This window comes from Excalfactoria chinensis, chromosome 2 (assembly GCF_039878825.1).
Source record: "Excalfactoria chinensis isolate bCotChi1 chromosome 2, bCotChi1.hap2, whole genome shotgun sequence".
Lineage (NCBI taxonomy): Eukaryota > Metazoa > Chordata > Aves > Galliformes > Phasianidae > Excalfactoria > Excalfactoria chinensis.
In genome coordinates, this window is record NC_092826.1 from 97,645,320 (window position 1) to 97,666,661 (window position 21,342).

The 21,342-nt window shown below is 39.5% G+C and overlaps 1 protein-coding gene across 8 annotated transcripts in view; it reads right to left on the reverse strand.

Annotated features, from left to right (window-relative positions):
• Nucleotides 1–21,342, reverse strand: part of ELMO1 (engulfment and cell motility 1) — a 313,893-nt gene that overhangs the window by 218,161 nt on the left and 74,390 nt on the right. For 7 of the 8 annotated variants that reach the window (XM_072328207.1, XM_072328212.1, XM_072328206.1 and 4 more), the window contains 2 exons: nucleotides 17,019–17,188; nucleotides 5,949–5,984 (listed from right to left, as the gene is read on the reverse strand). In XM_072328207.1, coding sequence (XP_072184308.1) covers nucleotides 5,949–5,984; nucleotides 17,019–17,188 — 206 coding nt within the window. Of the gene's footprint in view, nucleotides 1–5,896; nucleotides 5,985–17,018; nucleotides 17,189–21,342 lie in introns of all 8 variants that reach the window. The other variant, XM_072328214.1, reaches the window with a different exon arrangement.

Genomic DNA, 21,342 nt, shown 5'->3' on the forward strand with positions numbered 1-21,342 from the left:
GCAATTAGTAATCCACCCGTGATTTGATCCCCTACTGTCCTGGACCATCCCAACCCAAATTAGGGAACATTCACTGCAGGTCAAAGGAATAAAGCAGGAAATCAATTTAAAGGCAGTAATTCCAATAGCCATTTTTTACATATTCAATACAATCTGCATGAAGGCTTCTCAACACCAAAAGAAAAAGCTTTAGTAATCCCTTCACTTAGGATAGTTCATCAAAACACTGCAAAACCATTCACTAAAATGAAACTTGCCATTCTTGACATTTTGGGTTAGGAGGGAACTATACACACACCTCCCCTTCCAAAGTAAGGGCAGCTAACATGTCTTTGATTATTTATGACAAAATGAAAAAGTCATATCAAAGAGTAAACAAGAAAAATAGTGTCTTTAAAAAAAATAAATAAATCACTGTTATTCTACAAGGAATACTTTGTCCAGCCATACGTGGCTGTTTGACTTACAATTCTACAAATCTTTGAGGAATCAAATGAGGCTTAAAATGTCATCATTAGCATTCCAAATAACCAAGGATTTCATAAAAAGAAAACAATACCGCTCTGTAGGAAATATAATCAGCTCCAGTCCTCTCATTCTCCCCAGCCCATTCTCTTTGCATGTAATGGTTATTTATGAATGCCTAAACAAAAATGCATCCCTTGGAAAGAGCTTCCTTGAAAAAACTTGCATGGATATTCATGCCAGAACGCTTCCATGAATATATGAAATGTCAGAATTTTATAAGGCCAGACTAAATTATATAAAAATAAAATAACATAAAATAAAATCAAATAAAATTGATTAGGAAAAATGTTGTATAAGATTAAAAGGAGATAAATTATCTGCTTAGTTTAATACTGGGAGATATATCTTTATGTAACCTGGATTTTCATATGAATTGCTTACAAATTTTGCCAACTAACCTGTATTTAGTACATCAATATTCTTCTATAAACTAACCATATATGAGAGGTGACTCCTATTAACAATGGGTATAGAGTAGAGAGATTGTTTAAACTGTATTAAAACTACATATATATATTCTTCTTCAGAACAGCAGTGGCAGGAATTCCTTTTAGTCAAGTTCCTTTACATTCAGCAGACTCATTTATTCTTCTTGCCAATACTATTCATTAATCCATTCAATTATTTATCTCCCTGCATATCTTTGAATGTGAAACTAGGTTAACAGAGCTGAAAGTACTAATATATAAGCCCAGTTTTAGCACATGTGCCACTGGCACAATCGTCTGTGATCCAGACAGTGAAAGTACTTTCCAGCTTAAACCAACAAGGCAGGCTGCCCCAGTGGGTGTCAATCCTATGACAATTCAAATTATTAGGAAGAAAGAGGTGCAACACTGGGACTAATCATGCATATATTATGCCTCACCATATATACCTAGCATGAATTTTTTAAATACCTATCTATTTACAGGCATACACGTGTACACACTACATAGCATTGCAAAAGTTAAAAGCCGGGCTTAAAGGATAAGCATTAGGTGTAGCACAGCCAGACATGAAAACAATCTCCAGGGTAACTAGCAAGATAAAGTAAGAGGGAGTGGTGTTGATTCACTGTTAGGTATTTAAACACAAGCAGATAGGTAGAAACTGACTTTCCAGCAGTTCTGTTTCAATACACACATGCAGACACACTCGTACTATTGAGTGGCAGACGGAGTAAGATGCAGGAAATTTCAAGGGAGTCAAAGCTTGTTCATAAAATGTAGCAATCGTAGAAAATAAGCGGCAGTGTTTAACTCAGAATCTCAGTGAGCAAGTACTTTTGTCATAAAAAACGTCTGAAAAATGTCAGTGGTTGCTTCATTAAAACTTCCTGGAGAACACACAGCACAAGGCACAACAGTTCTGTAAATATCAACCCCCTGCTACCCTTGCAAATGACCTAATGGTTTGATAGCAATTCTTGATGACGGTGCTTCTTAATGCATGTCATTGCAGCGAGAGGGAAGAGCGATCAGAAAGACACACTGTGTAATTGCAATTTCATCTCTCACTAGCACTGACATTTTAATGATCTATGTCATGAAACTGCTCGCACAACCCCTCTCTCCAGGGCTCTGGCTCATGTACTTCCGCTGGGACAGCTGATGATGCTTCCCATTCTCTGCTGTGCGGCCCCAGTCTTATAACCAACCACTGCAGACATAGGTGAGCTGTTCACACAACACCACCTCACACACAGCAGCTCACAGCCAAAGTCTCAGAAGAAACAAATGGCTGTGGTCTGTAAGGCCATTGGCCAACCCAGCGTGAGCCATTCCAGCACTGATGCCTACTGCTCTGATCCAAGCCCTGAGCACCTCAACCCCCAGGACAAATCTGCAGCTGTGTTTCATATTATTTTACCTGCATGTCTTGGGCAAAGATCAGGGCAGCACCTGCTAATGTAAGTATTTTCTGCATTCTTACTTTCTGAAACTGAGGAATTCCATACATTTTTTATATTAATTTTTCTTTCCTTTAAGAAAAAAGTAGTGTGCATGTGACCCCGATGACCCCTGACCATGACACCATGCCTATCATTTGTATTCGTAATATCAACTGTACATGTAAAACCATCTTTTTCCCAGGTGTGCTATGCAGTTTACAGACATATATATGTATGGAGGCATATTTATATAGAGAGAACTATGTCAGATATCCTGAAATATGCCTACAGCAATTTTGATTTCTTTTCAAATTAAATTAATGGGACATGAGCAGCAAAATCCCCTAGATGTTTTTGAAGAGGATGCAACCACCAGCGCATTAGGTGGCCCAAATCAGTACACTTCTGGGTGCATTCTAATTGTGCAGAGGAAAGGTAGCAAAGAGAAACTGGGCAGGAAGCAAGAAGGGAATTGCAGCCTACTGCCAGCTGCGGGTGTTAAGGAAGTGGTTAACTTTCAGTCCCTTGTCCTTTAGCAACTATGCTCACAGCCCAACACTGGGCAGCTGAAAGGGCCTCACTGCAAGGCGGTTAACATCAAAGAGTAAAAACAGCTCTGTAAATGAGAGTTGTCAGGTATAAATGGCCATAAATAAATTTAAAGAGAGAAGTTGAATGTATCTAAATCATAAGAGGACAAGAACTCTGAAAAAGCCATGGGGGCAAGAACCTCCACCTAAAATGGAGCTCAGTGACATAGCAGGATACTTTGCAAGCTCACTGTGAACTTCTTGCATTGCTATGACTCTTCTTCATTGCTTCTGCACTTCCTTGCTTCTCCAAGTAACCTTTCCAAGCATAAAGCTAAACCTCTGCAGCAGACTAGGAACAATTCACACCTACTTGCTACTCACTCTATATGGCACAAAAGGACTGAACAACCTGCAGGTAGCTGCTCCCTTTTTTTAGGCGATGACAGAAAATGCACTTAACTGCTACACTGCAAATGACACAGATTACTTGTTTGCAATGCACCAAACACTACTGAAGTATTTTTGTTGGTACAGTTTCATTACATTCATTACAAAGGATCAACCCTGCTGATTTAAAACTGCATTCCAAAAAACAACAACACTGAAATAGCTTTGTACCCCCTCTAAGCTTGTGAATTAACTCCGATTACAAAAACAGGCTTTGAATTTTAAACAGAACTTAACCATTCTTGAATTAAAACCAGGTGTAGATACTCCTATTATGAGGTATGACTTAATCCACTTTTAGGTACATTAAGCAATTGTCAGCATGGTAACATAGCCCAGAGGAGCTATTATACATTGGCTCTTCAGGCAGATGATTAGAGTTACCTTTTCTCTTCTTTCCCATCTTTTAAGCTCATGTTTTTGCTCATTTCATGGTAATTTCCATGAAAAGATATGCTATTCTTAAAAGGCTAAGAATAATGATCTGCGCGGAAACATCATTCTCCAGTCAGCATGGTTTGACTACAATTAAGTAGTCAATTGATATACCTGTTCCACAGGGAATTTTTTTTAACCCAAGCATTAGCCAATATGGGATAAAGAAAATCCTGAAACATAATGGGAATCTGTAAGACTAAAAGGACGGACAAAAGAAAATCACATTTTAGAATAAGAATTTCCTTCAGTGGATAAAAGGTATTAAACATGTCCTCTCTACAGAAGTAAGGTTTTAATTAAGTCATCTTTAGCAGGTCAGCATGTGCAAGCTACCAGAAATAACGTGAAATAATTGTGCTTTATTTACAGGAGGGGTCCTGTAAATCAAAAGTAACCTTTTCTTTCCATTAGCGTTTGGTTTCTCTAGAGTAACTAGTGATAAAGATAGCAGGTAGAGGCTGCAAAATCTTAATATTTTGTTTGTTGTATTACATGCTGAAACTATTTTAATAATTCTTTTCATCCATCTTTCTCCCATTAATACATTGTGGAAAGTACTTAGGATGCTTGACTATAATCATACAGCACCGGTGTCACTTCTTTACCTTCCAAGGTTAACAATAAACCAAGTTCCAGAGCTACTGGTTTCATGGCCTGCCCAGTGGGTCTGGTATGTTCGTACAATCACAAAACACTGTGATTTTGATTGTATCATTTCATTTACTACTATAGAATATTAAACCATGTGCCCTGATATAAATCAAACCTCATCTATTTAACATTCAATGTTAAATAAACTTTAGTCACACACACATTCACTTCTACTGTGTTTACCAACGTGCTGCATCTGTGATGATCAATAAGTATCCTCCAAAAGTGGGTAAGGTCTTGTCCCATGGGTAAATGTGACTAAAATGTGCCAAAAAACCCCAACCCAGCTTAGTTTAGTTCAGGTCATCACATAACCAGATGCTAAGACCAGGGCTCAAAGCAACTGTGAGTTAGCACTTTAGAACTTTCCTGAGACTATTCAGAGAACAATCGTATTATTTAACGCAACAGATTATACAGGATAATAGAATTCGGGAGCAAAGTGGTGCTGATAGTAATTACCTCAGGTACCCTACTTTCACAACAATGAGGGGAAAAAAAAAGCAGCATCAAAACAGCAGGAGGTATCTCAGCAGAAGTGAATTCTGAAAGCCTCATGGCATTTTAATTATTTTTCTCAGAATCTAAACTTTTATATTAAGAAACATGTTGTTCCACATTAGGTCGAGAAAGAGAATGTAGAGGAAGGATTTAAGGGTTCTGCCAAATTTATTGCTAGTGTTTAATTTATTAGGCAGTGATTTAATGATTAACATTTCAGCAGCTTCGTGCAAGCATGAATCAGCATGGATTTGGATGGGGAGCTGCATTTCCTGCATGATAAGCCACATCAGAGTGACAGATGCACTCTTAATTGATTAATGATTCTTTTGCTTGCTTGGGTTTCAGCTATCCTTGATGTGACAAACTTACAAGCCAATCAACATACTACAGAACATCCCTCGGGTTCCCAATTTATTAAAGCCTATGAAGTGTGTGCTTAACTTGAAGCACACTGAATTATTCCATTCAAACAAACATGCTCTAGAAGTTCCTAATAAGAAGCCCTTTAGTACATTGCAGTTTCTCTTTTTGCAGTTATCTGAAATAAATAAACAACACTAACTGGGACCAGAAAATAAATGGAATCCAAATTGGCACAGTGACCCTTATCTCACTAATAAAAACAATTAGAATTGTCTAATATTGATCATGTAAGTCAGACAAATTTAAAAGGGGAACATGGAGAAGGCAGGGAAATGATTGCTCAAATAATAAAATAATAAAAAATTAAAAAGCATCTTAATTAGGAAATTGTGTAAGTCCTTGCAGACGTTACAGAAATAAAGCACCCATTCCAGAAGCAAAGCAAATAAGGCCCCATCAGATAAGTATCAAAGAACAGAAAGCAGAAGTTAAAGATTGGCTGAATGAATAAGCATAGATGTATTTACATATAAAGATTAGCGCAAGGGCCTGAACTCACTCATGCAAAAGAAGAGGAAGTGTGCAAGGTGATGATCTAATCAGGTTCTTACCAGGGCTTCATTATCTTCTGCAATTTCTGATAACGTCTGTAAAATTAAAACTTGCACGTGAGGAGATGCACTTTAAAACATCTGTATACTATTTATCTATGCACACACACACACAATTCATAACATTCAGAAGACACAGTAGATGGCATTACATTATCAATTGGCTGTGAAAAAAAATAATAGTTCTGTATCTGCTAAAGGAAGCAACATTTAATATTAATATTCGTTCAGAATGTTCTTGCTAATAAAAAAGCTAAAGAAAACAGCTGATAGGGTGAAGACAATAAACATTTCTCTAAAATGGCTTTTAAATTATTAAGTTACATTTACTCAGCAGCTCAAAACCAGCTGCACAACCTCCACGACGCTTAGCTACAGAGTAGTAGTTTTATTCCAACAGTGTGTGTCAACTCACTCCTTTTAATTCACAGACCGATGGACATGGAATCCATCGAGTGGCCTGGGTTGAAAAGGACATGCCAAGACCTGAAGTGCTGTATCAACCTCCTTGGAAAAAACAACGACCCATACAAAGAATCTAACTTATAGTTTCAGATATGAGGATGTTCACCTGCACCGCCAGCCTTTAGCATGATGCTGTCACTTTCCTAGTAGCTTCAAAACAGTTGGTTTCTAGTTGTAGCATGGCTTAATGTACCTCAGTACATTTCTTTTATTTACACATTTCCTGATTTTTCTGATACAGCGTTATGCAAAATCAGTGAACAAGAAGCTATGGCATGATATTACTGTATTTGGGAAACTGGAGGCCATACAGGAAGGGAAGAAAAGTGCATTTGATTCATAGAATATCTCAAGTTGGAAGGGACTCACAGGGAAGAACCACCGAGTCCAACTCCTGGCTCCGCACAGCACCACCCCAATTCTAACTCCTACATCTGGAAATGTTGTCCAAATGCTTCTTGAACTCCAGAACTTGGGGTCGTGCCCACTGCCCTCTACAGCAGAACTTTCCCTAGCCTCCATCTGCCCCTCCCCTGGCACAGCTCCATGCTGTTCCCTCAGGCTCTGTCACTGTCACACAGAGCAGAGCCCAGCGCTGCCCCTCCGCTCCCTGTGAGGAGCTGCATTTGCCACAAAGCCTCCCCTCAGCAACTCTGCTCTGGACTGAGCAAACCCACAGACCCCAGCCATTCCTCGTACTCCTTTCACTCCACACCCTTCCCCATCTTCGTAGACCTTCTTTGGATGTTCTCCAGCAGCTCTATGTCCTTATATTGGGGTGCCTAAAACTGCACAGTGCTCGAGGTGAGGCCGCATGAGCAAAGAACAGAATTCCTTCCCTCAGTCAGCTCTAATCCACTAATCACAGGTTTGCATGTCAACCTCCTGCTAATAACTGGCTTCAGAACTGCTGATTATGCTACTAAGCAAACTGAAGTAAAAAGACAATCAGTGGTAAAAATGGCATCCAACACAAGTTGCTATCTTAGTTTTAAAACATCACTTAAACCAATTCAAAGAAATCAACTTTCATACTTAGCTTATTTTGTTGTTTCCCAAATCTGTTTCACAGGTTTCTTTCAGGCATTTAGATGCAGCTTCCAGACAGACCAGCGCCCCACAGATCAAGGAGGTCCCTGCATCCTCCCTGCCACCATCTCCCCACGTCTTCCTGTTTGCATTTGCCATTCAGCCCACAAAAGTTCAAAGACTTCAGTCTCTGCAACCGTTAAATCCCATTTGCTTTCCCAGCACCTGAGCACCTTATTTTCTTTTCTTTTTGTACAGCAACTCCTTCAACCTTGTATTTTCCATTCTCTTTATGCATAAGCAATACTGTGTTTTCTGCCTAGGCTGTACATATGTATGTAGTGTCTTTTCAGGAAGAAGTGCCATCAGGGAGTACAGCTTCATAGATGGAGAAAACATAAATACAGCATCACAGGTACAGCAGCTTGGAACCAGTCATTGCTAGCTGTGAGCTCAAGTAATAGTGGAAGTGGTTACCATGTATGCCGGCACTGAATTGGCAATTCTAGCTCAAATTAGAAAAATATGCTTTAGTAACATAAAAGCTCAAAGTATTACATATCGTAAGAGAGTCCAACTTGAGCAGAATATCCTCCCTATGCTTCTGCTAAGGGAGTGCTTCCTTGTTGCAGGAGACTATGCTAAACCATAACAAGAACAACATCCCAAATGTGTTTTGTCAGCTCCCAAGTGTGCATGCATCCAAGCAACCTTATGCATCACAGGCCAACAAGATTTCATTGCATTCTTCTGAGGTAAGTGGCAAGTAAATTTGAAATTGGTTCTGTGTCTTTCTGACATCAAAGAGAAAAAACAGTGGTGTTTGTATATTGGTAGAACTTTAAAAGGCAGGCTCAATTTTGCCAGAGATTGTTCGCAACAGGCTATAATCAGGTGCCTTTTCTCCACGACTAAATTCAGGGATTAAGGAATAAATATCTTAATCCTAGAACAAAAACATTTAGACAGCGTCTTTCTTAGCATTTGCAGAATCCTTCCCCACCTTGAGTCAACTGGCAATTAGTTAACTTGAGAAGAAATGTAATATAAAAGGAAAATACAGAGAAAATTTAATTCTGTGGGTCTTTTCTGATGGAGCAACACAATGTACATTTCGATTTGAAAGGAAAAATAACCATCATATTACAGCAAACAATTTCTATCAATCTCTGTTGCTTATGCGTGTGACAGGAGCAGCAATCAAAGACACCAAATGTTGCAGTAATATTGTACGGGATGGTTGCAGATGCACTTATTTCACCTCAAAACTAATGGAGGTCATTATCTAAAGTAGTGCAAGCTATTTTCATCCCATCGTTAAACTAAAGGCCTAGAATAGAAGAACCTGGTATTAAAAGGAACTCTGCTCATGTTCACCCATAGACCACACTTGAAGCTAATGCTCAAGTGATAATCAAGACAACTCTTCCAGCAAGGCAATCTAGAAAGGAACAAGGACCGTCTACCACCTCCATGGGATTTCTTCTTTCTATACATACACAGTTGCTAATCTTCCCAGTAGCACCCAGACAGTTCAGCAAAACTCTTTCTGGGTAACTTATCATAGGCACGGTCAAAAAGGCTGAAAATCTTAGTGATCTAGAATAAGACTGTAATGAACATGATGCCTACATTTATCACTTTTTAGAAGCCGTCTCTCAGTTGCACTTGCACAGATGTGAACAAAACCATGGTCAAACATAAACATTACGAGGGCAAATTAAATAGCATTTGTGAAGTGGTGAAAGCCATAAAAGCAGACAGCAATTTTAATACAGGGAGAAGTAACAAAGCAAATGCCAACATAATGCAAAATAAACATTAACGACAAGTTACTGGATTAGACATTCTGCTACAATAATACATTCCCTGTTTGGCCTCAGAGGAACTTTGTGATACATTTCTGGCTGAATCTCAAGGAGCAGCAATTCCCTTTGGACCTCCCCAAGCCATACAGACCTTACTCACACCGCACTGTGTGTTACGTTATGTTGAAAATAGCTTCCAACAGAAATCAGCTTAGCAAGGGCCTGATCAACTCCTACCTGTTCATGTGCAAAAAAGCCCCACTGTACAATGACCAAAGATATCCCCAGTCTTACTGACAGGTGGGGTAACACACACTGAACGATAAAGGCTGGTCTGCACTGAGGGAAACTGCTAAAGATTCTGTAGTCAGTACTCACTCACTGGAGTTAGCTGCAAGCATCTGAACCCGCACTGTTTAAATACATGCGGAGAGGGATAAAAAATAACACGGAGGATAAAAGTTTTCCACGCAGTTCTGTTGTGAGGGCCATTACTAGCAAAGGTAGGAGGAAATGCATGAGAACTCCCTCCTGGACGCAACAAAAACTGACTGGATAATGGATGAAGGATTTGTTAACGGCAGCACACCCACTTCTCACAGCCGCCACAACAACCCACAGCCACCGCAACTCGAGACAAAAACATTCTGGAATAGTTGCAGAAGTGGAGATTTTAAGCTCTCCTCCTATTTTTAGCTGTTTCCTCAAAAAACAAAAAACAAAAACCCTGCTTTCATAGGGAATTAGAAAAAGATGAATCGATGTATTTTGTCTGCCACTCGATACTCTGTTTCCTCTCTTCTCCCTTGTTCCTGTCAACAAGGTGTGGAAATAAACACTTATTTGGGGACTTTTAAATGCTAATATTTTTAAGATCAGGTCAAGAAAAAGAGTCCTGGAGTAAAGCCACGTAGTGTGAGGGGAATGCAGGAATGCTGCAACAGCTTTCCTTATTTTCCTTCCAAAGGTGTGATGGTTGATTCTCCTATCATTAATATCTCCACAGTGGAATAACAGGTTAACCTGATTTTTATATACCGCTCTGGATTTCTGCCTCACAGACGATGGTCACACACTCCCGACATTACAGAAGCGCTAAGAAATGAAGGTTGCACAAAGTCACTGTTGGATGGGGATCGATGTTGGCAGCAATGTCAGATTAAGTAATCTGTGCTTCCAGGTGAAGATTCACAGGAATGACTGAGCCTAACAGCCCGGTGCTGTCAAAACCAAAAATTATTTTCCTCCTTCCATTGGCTGGCTTATTTTCCAATGGATTAGCAAACTGAATTGGCACACTAAGGAGTCAGACGAGCACCGGAGCTGACCAAGTGTTGAGATGATCAAAAGAGGGAGCAGGGACTATGCAGTCAGCAGCACGGAAAGACAGAAAAGGACTATTTCATTTAGCAAAGACTGACTAGCTGACTAGCTTAGTGCTGTGCACATCTTCTGAAAAAGAAACTCATTTTCCACCCAGTCAGTTGTGCTTGTATAACCGTTTGCTGGAGCAACTTGATGAGTTCAGTAAGGGAGCTAAACTGGGTTAACTGTTATTCTATTAAAAGCAGCCGTTATTGTTACTCTTAATAATCCAGACCAGTTTTCCAGTCTTGCAATAAATGGTACTGGCGTGACTTTCCAGACAAAGCAGGACAGGAACAAGTGGCTGCAAGCACAGGCTGCTTAAGTGTTTTGACAGCAGTACTGAAATACTCATCAGACAGGGATGGAAAAATGTATTAGCAGGTATGTGAGCAATTGTCCCAAAAAGTGTGCTAAAGTCGGAATAACTCCAACGTGCATTCCATTTTCCACTAGGCTGGTATACTGCATTATCTCTGTAAGACAAGCCAAGAGCTAGTGTATCACTGAACAATACAGTTTGTCATTTAAGGTATGCACAATTGCCATCTTGATGATGTCCCATTGTAGGGCAGCCAACTCCACATCTGCATGTGTCCATTCAATAAATGACCCCTTTCAGCTGAGGAGTTAAAAAAAAACCTAAACCATACAAATGCACATTTATTGAAAAGTTTGCCTGAAATTGATATAGCAACATTTATCATAACTTTTCAATAGTGAGATGAGAAAATATAACCACCAACACTGTTTGAAGCAAATTTTTCCCCTCTGATCTGTGCACTAAGCAGTTGCACCTCTCCAGACAACGTGCAACCATGTCCGAGCAGCATCAATCAGCACACTCCTGCGGCACTGCTGTGTTACAATACAGCTACTCAGTATAGCCACAGCTATGAAGCAGATCCCTGAAGAACTTCCTTCCCAGTAGCAACAGAAATTATTCTGGTTACTGTCAAGACAGCTAGGCTTTGCATGGTCTCAGCTAGTCTCAGCTTTTTGGCAAAAACTGCCTGTGATTTCAGCCAAATGACAAGTGACAGAGACAGCAATACTGCCAAAAAAACCACTACTGAAAATCCTGCATAGGTCTTCCTGCTTCTCTTCCTAGTCATCAGATGATAATGATGATGATTACTACTACTGGTAGTGTCAAAAATACATTCATATTCTTCTTATTACAATATTCTTCCAATATTTGTGGTTTGTGACTTACATTTTCCTTATCTTATTTTATAGGGAACCGGTGGGGGTTCTTTTTGGCGTTTAAGGAAGGCTGACTCTGTTCCAGTTACACACCTCATGTGATACATCAAGGAAAAAAACACCATATCCTTACTAGTCTGTAACATCAGAAAGACTATACAGCTGTAATATTCCAAAAATATTAATTCTGGACTAGACGATGGAATCTCTCTCTGAATGGCCTACATTATCTCAGACGGGATAGCAAAGAGAAATGATCATTTCTTCCAGTTTGGCCCCTGAATGCATTTTTCATCAGTCAGTACGGTATTTAGGAGCCTCTAACATTGCTTTCCTTCTCTCTCCCTCCTTTTAGTGCATTGCGCTCTGTGGAGGGGAGCAGAAGAAATATAGCCCCTACTCTTCCTTTTTACACTAGTTATACATCCAAACAGACAGCACATTCAGCTTCCCTCAAACAGGCAGGAATTGGGCTTCAAATGAAAACTAGTGTGAGGAGTGCTATGGAAAGCTATTTCTGAAGAAGCTTCTTCCAAGGAAAATAACTGTTTGTATACACGTCCCTTCTGTGATAAGGATGCACCAAGTCTGAAATATAAATTCAACATCATGGATAATTATAAAAAAATAAATAAATCAGTATTTCGTTGCTCTTCATGACTTAACTTGTATTGCAGCCTCTCCTGTAACTTAGAGGTCAAATGAACAGCAAAAATAAACCTAAAACAAGCTTTTTTGTTATTGCTCAATAAGAGATTCACAACACACTCTGGAAAAAAGAATGAGCCTGAAGGAAAAACAAAAACGAGCCACCTCAACCAGCAGGATTAAGATGGATGTGGACAGTTTCTAAGACATGCTGCTTCTCTGACAAGATAAATATATTCACATTGACAAGACGCTCTCTCAAATTCCCAAGAGCCCCATACATCCTACAGTCTGCTCGCCACCAATCCCTATAGCGTTGTCCCTGCACACACCATGCCTGCACAGTTCCTCTGCTCTAAGCAGCAGGCACTCAAGGAGACCTGGCCCAAATTATCATAACTACGTGTAGCACCGATAACACTTTTGATACACAAAAAATAAGTAAGAAATAGAGTTATTTAAAAAAAAATAAATCTACAAAGACCTCTCTGTTTGTTATTTTTCAATCTGCGCTGTCAACAAACCAGAAAGGTTATACTGTTATACATTCTAGCTTTCTTCAACATTCAGGGATATAACACATGGAAAATCACCAGCAAAATACTAAAAACTCGGGACTTTCATTCCCTCACTCTGGACACTGTACTTCTATAGGCAACAGCTTCACTGAAATAATTAGTAAGTAGCACAATAAATAAAGTCAACTATAAATACAGCATAGGCCTCTTGTTGAAAGTTATAGCTGGAGTCTTGATTTTCAGAGGCTGCCCTCTAAAATTTAATTACAGGCTCAGATTATAACTTAAGAGCTGCCCCTAACATGCAAAAAAAAAACCTCAGAGCAACCTTACACTGAGCATGATCGTACTCTTAATGAGCTCTGTTTGCCCCTTTGGGGAAAATAGAGAATAAAGCTTGAATTAACAAAATTCATCATTTTCTAGCACAGCTGCACCACGCCATGAACAGAGGCCTCACTCAACCTGGTCTCTTCCAACACAGGGCTCTCCCCAGCTGCATTAACCCACAGGCAGCCAGGATAGCAAATGAGAGGCTGCACGCAGAACAGCATCAGGCTCATGGGGAATAGCTCATTCCCTGTGATCCCTCATAGACTTTATCGCTGGGCTCTAATGCCAGAGCAGATGAAGGGGAAAACAAACAAACCAACCCACCCAAACAACCCATATATCTTTTCTGCATTTACTCATGTTCTCTTCCTTTCTGGAAGCTGCAAGTCTCAAAATGAGCAGAAATCTACGCAAAACCAAAGTGAATATTTCTCAAGTTAACAAACTGTATTAGCTTTGTGAAGTATCCAGACAACAGAATCAATTCAAGGTAGGCAGAAGGGCTGCTCTGGAGAACAAGGGTTAGCACACAAGTAATGGGAGAAGAGAGCCTGCAGCTGGACCAGCTGACTACACACAGCAGCATCAAACTGTCAGGGTTCCTCATCTATAAGGTTGAGTTGTAGTCTCATTCAGACAAGGCTGACTGAACTGTCACTCAGTGGTGGGTAAGATATCTCCACAGGATGATATACATTAAGGGTATCTTTACAAAATACATTGCCTTCTGAAACAGCCAAAGAACTTTCTGTCCTTTCCTCAAACTTTTGTCTGCTCCTTCCTTCCTCCACTACTGCCCCCGCTGCATTAAGCTAATATGAACATTTGGGTAAGCCAGCCTATGGCCACTTAAAAATACCATTAGAGAAAACAGGGTGGCAAGTATTGGGATAGCGTAGGGAAGGAAGGAGAGCTTTTTGTTTTGCAGCATTTCCACGACCTGGTCAGCAGCATAGCCCAGAAGGTCCAGCATACGACCTAATGGTGTGAGGCCTTCAGCCAGGCCATCCAGTTTGGCCAGTATCTTGTAGGACATCTTAACAGTACTGTAATGGGGCCAAGCAAAAGCAGGACTACAGAACATACGAGGACATTTTACTGATTCCAATTGCTTTTCCTTGTCAGCCTAGAACACTCCGACTGCTGTTTGTTCAACCCTCTCCTCCATATATTTCTCTTCTTCATATCCCACACATAGTTTGTTTGCTCACAGGCCTTTTTGACAAGCTGTTCTGTTGTAATAATCAAGTAAAAAAAGCAAAGAAGCAAACTATATTAAGGATTCTTCTGTGGAAGCACTGTCTCTATCGTCTTAATGTGCTAAAACAGCAAAAGTCCAAAGAATGAATGACTCTAAAGTAAGTTCAGGATGAACAGCTTGAAGTCAGACCAGAAAGGGAAGCAGCAGCACCACAGCAGGCTTAGGTTACTGTATCTCTTGATAACAGGATTTGCTGCTTTCATTAAATCTCAAGTACTGTTAAGCACACATTTATCAGTTATGCAAAGCACCAAAGTGTAAAAGAACGTATGTTATAGCACAGATGCTACACTTTCATGAAGTCCCTTCACAAAAGGAGACTTGGTTAAAAACAGAAGCATGGACCACTCAGAATCTGCAGAATGTCTGGGTTGGTAAGCAGGAAAAAGACTGTAGTCAGTAGTGAGCACTCACCAACGCATGAAGATGCTGGAAATATTTACTGTTTGCATCTTTGTTCACTGCCTGAACTAGACAGCAGAACAGGCAGAAGCACTGAGAAACAGATTAGACAAACAGATTGATCAGTGCCTCTTTGGTGATACATTACACCAGTTAAAAAAAGGAATCTGAAATTCCTCCAAAAGAAAGTCACTTTTAAGAAGCAGCACTAGTAATGCAATGGACTAGTGCAGCCTACCAGCCTCCTGTGTACTCAAAAACATGTGCCCTCAGCAGGAATTGTTACTAGACAAGTTGCTGCATTCTTCTTCCAACATCGGTGCTGGCTAAAGTAGTTTTTCCTCCCAGAGTGCTGTTTTAAATCCAGAACAGTATGGTGCAGCCTGGCCTAGCCCTCAGCTACAAAACAGTAATAAAGGTATGTCTGAAGGGTAAGGAGGCTACTGGCCTTAGCCTTGATGTAGCTAAAAGAAATGTAAAAAAAGTTTAAAAAGGAAGAATTTTCTTTGTTTTAGGAGAAGTAAAATACTGTAATCTAAACACCTTCAGCAGTGAAGTAAGTAAGCTATCTCACTAAATTTACAACAAAACAAATTACAGGTACAGTGACTGTTAAATTGCTTGTGATCCTTACAGGCATATAGGCTCATGCCCATTCCATATGATTTTGCATCAGCTTGTTGAGAAGTGGTGGACATGACTTTGTACTTTTACTAACTTCAGCCTATCTTTAGTTTTAATTTAATTTGGTTCCTGAACACAAAGAATATCAGCATAAAATGACTTGACTAATGTATGGAAAAAAAGGCTACTAGATACTAATTTAACATAGTACGTGCCACAGACCACACCGCTGCAAAAAATAAAGACCATGAACCCAAGACACTAAAGATGAAACCAAGTCATACTGTAACTCCATACCACTGAAGTTAGGCAGTGAGGACTCAAAGTCCAATGGATCACTGAAAACATGATAGGCAGTGATCAGCAAGAGTATGCTCTTACATTTTCCCAAATAACAAACTAGACTCCAAACTAAATTTTTCTGTGGGGGAGGGACAAATTTCCAGTACATCTTGCTGAGATCACAACAGATGATTATATTTCAAAGCCCATTTACTCCTTTTGCTTTACTCCCTATATTATTCACTTTCTCAAGCCTGAGGAAATGCAAGCACATTTGAAAGGAGATTTAGACTTATTGCAAAAACTGGCTTCTGATGGCTAGTCCACAAGACTGAATTTCCTCAATGAATGAGAAGACTATTTTCAGAGTATTTACTTTCTCTCAGCAGAGTGTGAGGGAATTATTGATTTCTTCACTTGTAGTAGAGGTTGACACTGCAAAACACTAAAAACTCTCACTTGAATTCAAAAGTCTACTTGAAGCATTAACTGTTAAACCATAATTTAATAGTGCAACAATTCAGCTGATACATTTCTGGTAGTAGCATCCACAGCAAGACAACAAAAGTCATTTGGTACCACAGCAAAGTTTTGCCAGTGGTGAAAATTGGTAAAGAATATTTTCAGATATCAGCTCTCAGTTTCAAAAAGCCATTATCGTCTGATAAACCTCAGCCAGAATTAAAGTAATAAAAATAGAAATAAGATGCTGACACTAAGTTTTACTGTTACAGGCTCTACGATGTTCTGAGAAACATTAAATTTCAAACACAATTTTCACACAACATCACTTAAACATCGCCATTTAAATATACTGTCAATGATTTATTTCAACTTTAAAGGGAAGAAACTAGGACCACATTCTTCCTCAGTATTTTACTGCATAGTAGGTACTTGCGACTTCGCTCACCCCCTTCTCCCACCAGCCCACTGTTAAGGAAAAGTAAAAGTACATAATGCATTCTCATTGAAAATGAGTGTGCTCTCCTAGCAGCAGAGAACTATGCATATCTTTCATTTTAAGTCATCTTAGAAGTTGTACATAAAAATACTTCAAGCAATCAGAAAGAGAAAGAACCAATCCACATTCCATGTAGGAAAAATGCTACAATTTAAATGGAATACTTACTCTGTGCCACTTTCAACCATTTGCGTTAGGAGAGAAATGCCATCTAGGTTTATAAATTCTTGGGCAAATGTAACATCCCGTGAGTAGTTGGCTAAGTCTTTCAGTGCTTCTAACTTTGCATCCATACTAGAAGACTGGATCCTCTCATGGAGCTGCTGTGCATTTTGAGCCTGAAAGAGAAATGAATTATATAAAATAAAAACAGAATAACTTTTTTTTACAATGGTAGTAGGAAATAAAATGTTAGCACAAACAGGAATGATGCCCATTAATGATATTTAACACTTGCAACTAGCTCAAATGCATATTATTTTTACAAAATCGTATTGCTCATGTATGAATCCATCATTATGTATAATTACTTGGGTTGTTGCAAAATAAGTTGAGCAACGGATAGATATCCCATCATGGCAGGCAAGACTCAAGCAATATGGAAGACAAAACAGCCTTTGGCTTGAAGTGCTTCTGTGACACATCAGCAGAAGTGAAAATAAAATAAATAAGATCAGGCAATATCAGTATACCAATGACAGCACTTTTTTCCCCCGTGAATCCTTAACATTGGTTTATGTACTTCCTGTGACCTTCAATAACAAAGACCATATACTGTCCTAATCAGATTATATCAATAGAGCCCAGCACCAAGACTTCTGCTCCTTCCTCCTCCTTTCCCTCCCATTTGTCCAGTGCCTATTTGAAACTCTGCATTCCCTCTACAAGGAGCATAAGAATGATTACTTCTCACATACTATGATGTTGCCATTCACACATCTCTGTTCAATATCTACTACTACTACTAGTTCAATACCTACTGCTAGTTTGTCCATTAACACTTTAAGTACAGAAGGAGGAGACAAAAAAAAAAATAAAAATAAAAAATCCAAACACTGACAATGTGAAAAAAGTCAAAGGGATATTTAAATGAAGAGCATTAAATTGTCTTTCTGCTGAGCTTCACAACGTCTCCCATTTTCAATTTGATGTTTTCAGTTACCTGAAGACAGTACTCAAAAGTGTCAGTTAATCACTAGTCTAGGCAATATATCTAGCCAATCTATCTAGCCAATCCTCCGCATCATATGCAGATACTTGATCCGTTTTCCAAAATTCACTTCTTATCTGCACTGAATGAAAGGTAAACAAGAAGCTGTGTGTCATTAGAAAACCAGATTAATGGTAAATTTGGCTCAGAATTATGTTTTTCTGAGATTATTATTTTTTCTAAGCAAGAGAAGAATCAAAACAGGGAGAAAAAAAAAAAAAAAAAAGCTGTGCTGACAGACAATTTGTTTTCTGCTCAAGGAATTTATATAGCCTTCAAGAAGATATCAAGAGATCTCTGCAGATCAACATCCTCAGATACAAAACATTAAAAAGAACACAAAACAAAACAGCGGTACTGTTATAGATACAAATATTAATAAATTAAATGTCCCAATACTCTTCCAGATCAGAAAATTGTATTATTTCCCATTGTTTACACATAAAAATTAATGTATTGTCTACACACGGGTTTTGGTCAGAACCTATCTGCTGAAAAGAAGCCATGTACAAGAGGAAATAACTCCTAGTTAATCTAACGGTGGTTAGCATCTTCAACTAAGGGAAACAGAATATCCTTTAGTTCTGTGCGGTGGCGCACGGTGTTAGAACCACCGCTTGCAACACCAGAGGGCCCGGGTTCAAATCCCCCTTGTGGCGCAAGGGGTAAAACTGCTGCTCTGCTACACTAGAGGGCTCGAATCCCGGGAGTTGGACTCGATGATCTCTAAGGTCCCTTCCAACTTGCACGATACTATGATACTATGATATGATGATACTATGCCTTAAGCATTAGGTGGTACAGCCATAGCAGTAACATTGCCTATAACAAGGCAGGATTCTGTCATCCAAACTGTCTCTTGGTTATCTACTCTCATCAACTGGTTTGAGCTGCAGTAGAGAAACGATGGCCTTCCCTTTGTAATGACGGTGGCTGTCTGAATGGTAATAAAATAAATATTTTCTCACACATAAGCAGTTGATAGGCTAAATCATTTGCCAAAACCTGTAGAGAAAATAAAAACATGTTCCACTAATTTCCAGCTTCTTAGGCAACCACAAAATACTTCTGCCGAATGTTCTTCTATAGAGTGGGTAAGGAAGTATCGATAAAGTACCACTGTAGAAGCATCTACAACAATTCAGGGCAACCACTATTACTGTGAGAAGTGGAAGTTCAACTGCCAGCTCATACCTCACCAGAAAATAAATAAGCCTTCATTAAGCTGTTCATTCTCAGGAATCCCCAGAATAACTGGAAGATCTAGAGATGAAAGATGTACTCTTTCTCAGAATACACTCAATGCCTGAATTCCCCTCGACCTCAGAAATGAAGCACTTTGGAAAGCCCTCAATATTACCCTAGGAGCTTCACTCCTCTGACTTTGGAAAAGACTGCTTAAATTATTCAGCTCACTAAGGTTGGTCTACATCTTTCGCCATCTGTCGCAGTTCTAGGAGAGTGCCACCCCTACTCCCTCACTACCTGTCTAGTGTAGGCTATAATCTTCCCAGCTCTCCATGGGAAGGTATTCTGAAGGCTTCTGGACCTCACAAAAATAAAACTAATAGAAAAGATGAACAAAACACCAGATTCATGGTGACTAAGCAGCATTCCTGAGCTGTTCAACCAGTAAATTGGAGGGGCTGGAACTTGGGCAGCAGAACTGTAACCCAGAGAAGTGGGTATGGTGACCTCGTGTAGCACAGCAGCAAGCAAGAAAGTAAACGTAAACAGTGCCAGGAGAAATCATCGCTTTAACTGCTGTATGAACAACCCCTCACCTTCATACACACTAACAACAACTTATTAATTGCCAAGTTCCCCTCTTCCTCTTGTGCAGGGAATCCTGCTTCCACCAAAGCTACCTGATGACAGGAACTGCTGCTGCCAGCTTTAGACTTCCATTGAACATGAATCAACTCCATCTGGGAAAAAAGTTAACCTTTTATCTCACCAAAACTGAGAATATCACTATAGCAATGCAGGTTAACAGCTCACCTGCACTGCCACACAGTAGCAGGGCCAGTTTTTCAACAGAGATGTGTTAGCCCTAGTTCTTGTGAGGCCAGTGAAAGTTTGCAGTTCACAACGCTAAAGCCAAACCGTAATCTTAAATCTGAGACAGCATAGTCTCCTCCACAGAGCACAAAATCTACAATGCAATGTCTCTGTCACAAATGTGGTTGAGTCCTATCTTAAGCACTGTCTATATTAGACTATACCAATGCTCAATGCCCCATCAACAAAATTTCTACACAGCTGTACTTGATGTATATTGAACGAGCCCTACATCCAACAAACCTTACTCCATCCAGCATTGGAAAAGAACTGGCAATGGCAGAGCAGATCTTGATTAAAGAGGTAAACAAATATTTCTGCCAGCAAAAATAATGGTGTATGTGCCTCACTGAAAACATGGCTGAAAGGAGTGTTGGCTATTGTCATTACAAATACCCGATGGGTGAGAACATTACTTCAGTGAATACCATGCAATTCTCTCAAGTCACCTAGGCCTTGTTGCCATAGCATTCATACGTGCTTAAGGAATATACAGTTCATTTATGAATGCATCACAAAATGAAACTCAGATGAAATATGCTTTAACTACTTACCAGGGAGATATTTCCATGATTTACAGCCCATCGGTGGATGGACGGGAGAGCACAGCTTATTAAAGCAACTGCAGAACTATCTGCCACGTCTCCGCTCTTATTTGAAGTATCATTCAAGTAAGAACAATAAATAAATACATAAAATCTGCCCAACTGAGAACTATTATGAGGGAATTAACAGAAACACATCTGTTCAAGTAAATGAAAGACAGCATTAACTGCTCTCCTACTTAGAAAGGTAGGAAGAGAGAAAACTTGTAGAATGTGTGCTGTAGTAGCCCAAGCATTTCAAAAGGTTATCAAGAGGAATAAGCTGCATGTCTAGTCTAAAACAATTTGCTCCAAGGACAGCCAGAAGGGTTGCCCTTTGAGAGAAGCAGTGCTTAAAAGGAACAGCTTGATGAGATTGACGGATTAAAAAGAAAACTAATGACCTAAATCCAAGACGTGGCTTGCTCAGAGACTCAAATAGTCACTTGGAGGTTAGGAATCCCAAGATCATCCTAACAAAGGATTCTGTTCAACAAATTATTTCTTCTTAGGCACTGGAGGTTTTGTGCATCAAACTTTGAAAGCAAGTTATTACACACATGCACATAGAATACAGAACACAGCAAGCCAGGGCAGAAGGGAAGATAAAGACTCCAAGCACAACCATTATCAAACA